General features: G+C 43.3%; 1 protein-coding gene across 1 annotated transcript in view; it reads left to right on the top strand.

Annotated features, from left to right (window-relative positions):
* Positions 1-8,714, top strand: part of ptprt (protein tyrosine phosphatase receptor type T) — a 314,644-nt gene that overhangs the window by 155,973 nt on the left and 149,957 nt on the right. Inside the window, exon 11 of the mRNA XM_087170691.1 lies at positions 3,790-3,899. Within this exon, the coding sequence (XP_087026817.1) occupies positions 3,790-3,899 (110 nt within the window). The remainder of the gene's footprint in view (positions 1-3,789; positions 3,900-8,714) is intronic.

Raw genomic sequence — 8,714 nt, 5'->3', positions numbered from 1 at the left:
CCCCACCCCCCTCGCCGGTGACAGACTCGTCTCTGTGTTACATTTAGTCTCATCCACAACAGCGGAGCGAGCTTTACTTCCTGCATCACCGACACAATTCACAGCCAACGGCAAACAGATTAAAGGTCAGAGGTCACGGCAGAAAATATTCCTGCAACTGCAGAATGATGGTGAGGATGAAAGTGAGGAACAAAAATAAGAAGTGAGGAGAGGCAGCAGATATACACACACGCACACACACACACACACACACACACACACACACACACACACACACACACACGCATTTCAACACATTGCAGTCATCTGTCCCTCATGACTCTGTCTGTCTCCTTCTCCTCAACATTTAGAACATTTCACACCCCTCTGTCTGTCTGTGTGTGTGTGTGTGTGTGTGTGTGTGTGTGTGTGTGTCTGTGTGCGTTTGTGTCTGTCTCTAACTGTGTGTGTGTAACAGGGTGTAACTTTGTGTGTGTGTGTTTGACAACTTCACTCCCTGACAAGGTGTCTGACACTTCTTCTCTGTTTGTAAGCCTTCATGAAGTCAGTGTGACAGCCTGAAAACACACACACACACACACACACACACGCTCTTGTTACTAGGTAGATTTTACCATAATGAGTCAGGTGTGTGTGCGTGTGAGATGTGCAGCGATGTCGTCATGGCGCTGCAGTAAATATCTGCAGTACAGACATGGACAACAACACGCTTCCAACACGTCAGATTTGAGTGTTGGGCAAAGTGCTGACTCTCGGTTTTTACACAGTCTAACTTTAAAGACCTCGGTTGTCATGGTTACAATAACAGCCATGTTTACAGTAATAAACAGTCATGGCTGGGTTAGGTTCGGGTTAAAATAAGTACTTCCTCAACATTAGACGATCTTAGTTGTCATGGTTACAATAATAACAACGAAAGGACATGGATAAAAGATTCGACTTAAACTGCTGGTTTCGCATGGGAATCGAACACCACTCACCAACACATATACCTCCTGACATCTCTACGTCACCCACTCTTTTCACTTCGCTCCTGTCATCATTACGACGACCACTAGATGTCGCCTAGCAACAAAACCTAATCGTGGGTCATAATAAGCCGCCGCACAGACGACCCGTGGGCTCGTTGTTCAGGCTCTGTGTCTTCCACACTCCTCCTCAGTTTTTGGGGACCAGAATGAATCTCACAAATATCTTGCTAATGAAAGTTTGTATTGATCGCAGGTGGAAGATTTGCCTTCTGTCACCAGATAATAGTCCGTGACTGGAAAGCAGATGATGTTGAGACTGAGAAATCAGAATAAATCACATATTCTTAAGTGTCACTTGAGGACACGGCAGCCATGACAAGGAGAGAGACGCACCTTTTTAAAGATTAACACGAGTGATTTATTTAACAGAAATCACTTAAATCTATTTTTGCAAGAGACTCACAAAGCATGCAGTAAGATCAGTGTGAGGTGCGTGCTGTGTGTGTGTGTGTGTGTGTGTGTGTGTGTGTGTTGTAGGATGCACAGAATAGACAAAGAATAGCAGAAGAAACTGAGGCTGCCTGCAGAGAGAGAGGATGATTAACGGGGTGAACGCGGGGCTCAGGTGTCACAGATGAACATGCAGCAGGTAGCAGGATGAATCAAAGCACCGCCACACCAATAACAACAGGGGTCGCCACAGTGGTAAACTTCATCTACTGAACAACATGTGCAGTCACACATTAAATATGAAACTTTTATCATGAAGTTTATTGTTGTTCAGTTAATTAAAACAGCTGCTGTAGTTCTCCTCTGATGAGGATTTGAACAGCCTCAAATTAAAACCCAAAGTTGACGCCTCAATCTCAGAGTCATTGTTTCATTTCAAGTGCCGTTGATTAAAGAGGCAACACAACAGAAGAAAACAAACAAAACATAACGTCTCTCTGTGCTAACATGTACAAACTGCACCGAGCAGCCATGAACTGGAAACCACAGCTTCTTGACGTCAGGTGAAAGTTTTCCCCTGACAGGAGGCCGTCGCTCCGATGACATTGAATCAGTAATTGACTTTGTGAGCTAATAAACTTTTCGTTTGAGGTGTTCCATCCAAATGAGTTTGATTCGAATGCAGGGCTCCCGGCTGCGAGTCAGAAAATGTGCCGGCAGCCCGAGAAAATCACAGCGGCTGCTCCAGTTCTGTCTCAGCAGTTGTTCCATTATTCACCGTCCACAGGGCTGCTTGAAGATTTATCTCTACACGACATCATTACAGCTTGTCTGTCTCCTGTTCGGCTCCGGATGAGGCCGGTTTAATTTCACCACATTACAGCGATACCTGAGAGTGGAAGCCGGTGGTTAAACTCGCCCTGACGTGTGTCGTGAAGCGTCAGAAAGCTGATTATGAACCCAGCAGAAGCTCTGATGAACTTTTTCTCACACTGGAGATTACGTTCAGCAGAAAGTAATAATCTACAACATTTTCATGTAATTGAACAAGCGATGAAGACGGCAACAGCTTAACAGAAACCACGCTCATCATAGTGTCGCATTAAAAATGTCTCTCAGCTGCGTTTCTCTGTCTCGTTTCATAAAACCTCAATCAACAGTTTGTGTTTGATGCAAAGAAGCTGAGTTCGGTTCTTGTCAGCAAAACCTAATATATACACTACAAATGAAAACTCAGCCGTTCGCAATATAAGAAATATATTGAAATATCATGTCATATTTAATAGTTGTAAATGTCTTTCACGGTCAGATTTCTCTGAAGCGAGCAGCAGATCTCATCCTTCCTCACAGACACACACAAAAAAACTGAATTTGATTTTGGGCGACTCGATATTTCTGATGAGTCGGTTCCCAGATATTTGAAACTTTTGCTGCAGTTAAATAATATAATTAAATGATGACAAACTGAAGTGAGATTTAATATACACACTTCCTCCTCTCTTCTCCTTTCAGCCTGCCCTCCCTTCAACATGCTGCCTCCCTCAGAGATAATATTTTTATGAATATTTAGGACCAGAGGATGACGTCTGTCCCGGTCTGTCACCAGTGTATCTGTAGTCTGACTCAGCGGATGTAGGCTGTGGGTATACACCTGCCACTGGGCGCCTGTTCCAGGTGGCGTCCTCCTCCCCTTCCTCTTACAAAATCCCGCTTCACTTCAGAAAACAACAACAACCTCCCAGTTGCAGCCTACGGCTAAAAAGATGACGTGTTTTTGATGAAGTTGCCACTTTAATGACAGCGCTCACCTCCCCACGTGCAAAAAGTTCCACTTACGACACTATTTTGCAGGAGCATCGTCGCTGCGTCCTGAGCTCAGCGCCGCCCGAGAACATTGTGATTGTTCTTAAAGAAATGCAAATAAGCCAGAGAGTTTTCCCCTGTAACACACTGATAGTGGGAGCAGCTGGAGATCTGGTCTGGTTATGTGAGACCAGCCTGTTTCTGGGTAAACTTTGCTGTATTTCATGATGTTTTCAGGATGTGAGGTTTAAACTTTTCCTTTTCTCCATGTTACTGTTGTCAGATATTTAGCTGAGGTGAGGGAAGCAGAACAATATGAATCTAGAACACCTTTTTATTCTGAGATCATACTTTAGGAACCATAAATAAACGTGATAGTTCTGTAGCTTCCTGCTAAACATTTTACTTAGATTTGGCAGAAGAATCTACTTCACACTTTCCTTCAAATGTTAAAATAAAATATAAAGTATGTTTGTTGCCAAATCGTTGGACGCTCTCAGCGGAGACGGTGAATTTGAGCTCTTGCTTCTGTTCTGATGCATTATGATGTTTTGTGTCTCTGCAGTGCCCGGCTCCGTGCCCATGGAGTCTCTGCAGAATACGCCCTACGAGGAGAAGATCTTCATGCAGTGGAAAGCTCCCAATGAGACCAACGGGGTCATCACACTGTACGAGGTCAGTCAGAGGCTTTTAACGAGGCTCACACTGGTTTAAATCCGCACGGAGAATATTATCTACAATCTGCATGTAGCACATTAGTATTTACTGCGGCGTTCAGGAGTGAGCACAGATAACATTTTGGATTGAAGGCATTGGCCTATGACTGTGTGAAGCGGAGGGTTGCAGGTTTGATCCCGGGTTTAATACTGATCTCACGTCCCAGATCTCTCATTTCACCTCCACTGGCCTTTCAGCAGTTTTTCTTTTTTGCTTTCTTACAACTGCATCAGAAACGCCAACGTCCGTCCGTCGGTTCAGTCTCATCCTGCAAAACACTTCAGAGATGGAACAGCCGGAGGATTACATGGATATGGACGTAATTTTACAACAAGATGTGATGCAGATAATCAAAGGAGAGACTTGTTGAGCAGCTTTTTGGAGCGAGGGGGGGGGGGGGTCTAGTTAGAGGGAAGAGGAGACGAGAGAAGGATAAGTGAGAATGAGAGGAAGGATAGGAGGAGTTCAGGTAGAAGAGGGTAAGACCCAGAGACTCTGTTCACATGGATTTTTTTTATTATGACACAAATCTGATGTTTTCTAATCTACAACACCAAAAAGCTGCGTGTGGAGTCACGGTTCAACATTCCTGAAGTTATGCATCTACATGATAAACCTGCCGGCAACAAAGTCCTCCAACCTGAATGACCACATAGGTCCTTTGTCCCCACCCTGAACTGACCTCTGTTGCCATGGTTACAAAGAAAACATCAGTCAGGTTGAAGACAGGATCTCTGTGCAGGTTATGGCATGCCACACGGAGTATTGTCATGTTAAACAGGTCTAAAGAAGAACACTGTGTGCTGCAGCATTAAGATTCCCCTCACTGGAACTAAAGGGTGGAGCTCCAGATAAGGGTGTCCACATTCTTTTGGCAAGGAATGTGAATTTTAGATCATAAATCAGATTTTTTTTTTTTTTTTGCATAACCATGACAAATAGTCATGTCATAATGTTATTTCTTGTTATAGTTTTGCACCATGCCAGCTCAACAGACCAACGTCACAGCGGGCAACAACAAAATTTACAAAAATTATCAACACAGTGTGAAGAAATTACAGATTTGACATCATCACAAAGGCGTCTATAGATGTGTCCAACCAGTGGAGCCTTCGATCACACCTTATCTACTGAAGGTAGCATGCTAACCTTTCCTGTCCTGTAATACCACTTTATACCTCACGTGGCAATAGCGAGTCACTGTAGAGTCTGCCGTCGGTGCAACATGAGAGGATGAGGGTGTAATCTGACCTATAAGTCAATGAATGGAACAGCAAACGCCAAACGCTGAAGCGCTTGGCAAAAACCACGACACAGAAGCTAAACGTCAGCGTTGCTTTCCACCGCCGAAGGAAGTTTGATGCTGAACTCGTAACGTTTCTTCTAGACCGATAAGTTGCTGTTAATGCTAACGTTAGCTATGTAGCGCTAGCACAAACTTACATACAGCACCTTTTAAAGAAAACCAAACAGTGACTTCATCTGTGTCTCTGAAGAGTTTTGTTTAAAACCATGTGGAGAGGCTCAGGTACAGAAACAGTAGCGTCTATCATTTTTATCATATTTAATCACTGTCTGGTCGTGTTGCTATCAAATCAAATGTGTTATATCCAGGAATAGACGTGAACACTCATAAAATTAGAAATGAGCAGATGTGACAGCAGGTTCTGGCGGAGGGAGGAAAGTGGGGCTGGGAGATGCAGAGAAAGTGGAGGAGAGACTTCTCCCCTGACAGTCCTTGAGACAATGTTTGGGAGTTAGTGAGATAGAGACAGACTGAGAGATGTGGGTGTACACCGTGTGTGTGTGTGTGTGTGTGTGTGTGTGTGTGTGGTTATAGACGGTTTATTTGGGTTGAAGTTGAGTTGAGCCCTCTATCTAATGAATTATTGACCTGTTCTCCGTCTCCTGTCTGCCTCTTATATCACTGCATCAAGGAGCTACCTCACACCAAGACCTGGCAGGGCTATTAGTGTGTGTGTGTGTGTGTGTGTGTGTGTGTGTGTGTGTGTAAGAGAGTCAAGTGCCAAGCAAAAATGTGTGTTCTTGAATAAGTTGGTGAGTTATTGAGTGAAAAGTGTGCGTGTGAGGAGTTAGTGACAGAGTGAGTTCTTAACTTTTGTGAATGTGCGTCTGAACGAGAGAGTGTGTGAAGTGAGGAATGTGTGTGTGTGTGTGTGTGTGTGTGTGTGTGTGTGTGTGTTAGAAACCGATCTACGTGCTTGAGTATGTGTGTGGTCATGCGCGTGTGTAGAGTTTGAAAAACCTCCACAAAAACCCAGGACAAAGTTTTCTTTCTTTCTTTCTCTCAGTTTGAAAATGTTTTTATTTCCACTTATGAAATTGTGCTTCTTTTATTATTTTTTGTTTCTTGTTGTTTCTTTCTTGTTGTTTTGTTCTTCTGTGTTTTATTTGAAGTGTTGATCCATCAGAAGATATAAAAACCATCTCAGTGTAGTTTCACATCTCCTCTCTCAGGCTTCTCTCTGCAGCTCTAGTAACAACAGGTCTGTGAGCCAATCAGAAGAGAGGAGGCTCTTTTCTTCAATGAATCATTTAGTCTGTAAAAATATATAAAATATCCAGGCTGACATCCTTAAATTGCTTGTGTGAGTTGACCAAGTCCATTACACAGAACTATCAAAAGTTACATATGAAATAGAGAAAAGCAGCCAATAGAAGCTGGAAGTAGAGAATGATTTTAACTGCTGCCTGTGAAGCTGCGGCACGCTCTTCTGTCTGCACATATGTGAATGACCATGGGATACAAACTGCTTTCTTTTACACTTGTTGACGTGTATTTAACATGTCTGTAGTATTTCTGAGAGGAAGTTGGATCAACCCACTTCACTTTGCAGTTTTTACTTCTCGTTAAATTTGAGAAGTCATGTTAAAAGTTAGGACTTCCAATACTTTTAAAGGTTTATAAATAGTTGTAAATATTTGCTGCAGACATATTTTGTAGATTCAAATCAGCAGCTTTTCGGCTCGACTGATTCGGCTGTAGGTTTATTTTGTGCTTTATTGCTGTTTTCAACTCATCTCACACAACCTCACACATCTCGTAACACAAGCACATCTTATTTTGGCAGCATCTTCTTCCCATATAATTGCCTCTATTTTCTCCCGAGCCCTTTCCACCTCCTAACATCAATCTCCAGTCTCTCTCCTCTTTCTGCGCAGTACAAAGACCACTCAGTACCATCTCTGAGACCTCCATTAGACCTCGACCCGGAGCTTAAAAAACACTCCGCAGTCTATGAACCTCCTGGGACCGTCATCAGTTTCGCCGTTTTGTGTGTGTGTGTGTGTGTGTCGCTTTCATTAATATGAATCTAAGCTCTCTGCCCTCTCTGCCCGGTGGAAGCGGCACGACTCGGCATCATCTGTTAAACATATCAGAGCCTCAACACAATGCGCTGCTATTAGAGATAATTACTATAATTGCAGCTATTGACAGGATTAAAGGCATCATCTGCAACATCTAAAGGGGCTCTTGTCGTGTCCTATCCTGCTCTGTTGTCTCTTGTCTTTTCTTTTTTTTTTTTATTCCCCTCCCCTCCCCGTGTCCCTCGCTTTTCAGGATGGGAACCAGATGAATTGCACCTAGGACAATGAGGGGGGGAGGGGGGGGGGAGATAGATGGGTGGAGGTGGAGAATTGTGAGGAGAGATAAGGAGAGTGAGAAGAACGAAGAGAGAGAACTGCAAAAGGAGATAAAACACATCAAGTGAGCAGTTGCAAACGTGTCAGAGAGAGAGACGGCGTTCATCCTATGGCTCGATTACATGAATTAATTCAGTGTGCAAATATGATCACTTCATCTCTTGTATCTATTACTGTAATTGCAGCTAATTACAGGATTAAAAGGAAACATCTGGGTGAGATCTAAAGGGACCAGGCCCCCCCTCCACGCTCCCTCCTCCCCCGCCACCTCTCACTCCCTCTTGTCCGCTATTCATCTGAGAAAGGATAAATGATGTGGAGGGAAAATGTGATGGAGGGAGGAAGGAAACGTAGAACAGAATGTCGAGGAACAAAACTATCACTTCTTTTTTCTTTTTCTTTTTCTTGCATGGATGAAGAACAGGAGTGAAGAGTGATTATTCTCTTCTCACAGTCTTCTGATCTTCCACCGCCGCAGTTTAATTATTGCTGTTCATTAACGCTGAAAAATTACTCGAAATAATATTAAAACTGCAATATGGCCACGTGCAGTATCCAAATTATAATCTCTAGACAGGAAGGAAACGTTCGTTTGGTACAAGACCCGATATTTTTTCAGTGAAAATGAAAATATAAAAATGACCACTCCATACTTAAACCGTGAAAATATCTGCCAAAATAATTGCAATATCATATTTTTTGCATGTTGCATGTGACGAAAACATTTCCAATCACAGATTTCTAAGAAAATAAATAAGGGCCCGACATGCATTATTCAGTGTCTCTGAAATGTCTCGCTGAGTAAGACCCAAAATCTGAGGAATAAACTGCAAAGCTAAAGTAGCAGAGACGTGTGGAGATGTGGGAGCGCAGTAACAGCAGATTAGACCAATTTAATGCAAGTTTTTAATGCAAGCTTCTTAAATTGGCCTTTAATTGGCACTTGATCTGATCAGCATGTCGCCCTCAGCTGACGTTTAGCCCGGGTCGCCACACAGTCGCTGCCAAATCAGTCCGTCACTCCCTCCGCTTCGGGTCGGTCAGGTGGAGAAAGTGTACGAGTTGTAAACTACTAATCCAAAGTAATGAACGGGGGTGGTGGTGGGG

The sequence above is a fragment of the Seriola lalandi genome, unplaced genomic scaffold, assembly GCF_002814215.2.
Source record: "Seriola lalandi dorsalis isolate HSWRI2012SDOR001 ecotype SW California unplaced genomic scaffold, Sedor1 jcf7180002054957, whole genome shotgun sequence".
Lineage (NCBI taxonomy): Eukaryota > Metazoa > Chordata > Actinopteri > Carangiformes > Carangidae > Seriola > Seriola lalandi.
Note: the sequence above shows the minus strand (reverse complement) of the source record. Positions and strands in the feature narration are given on the sequence as shown.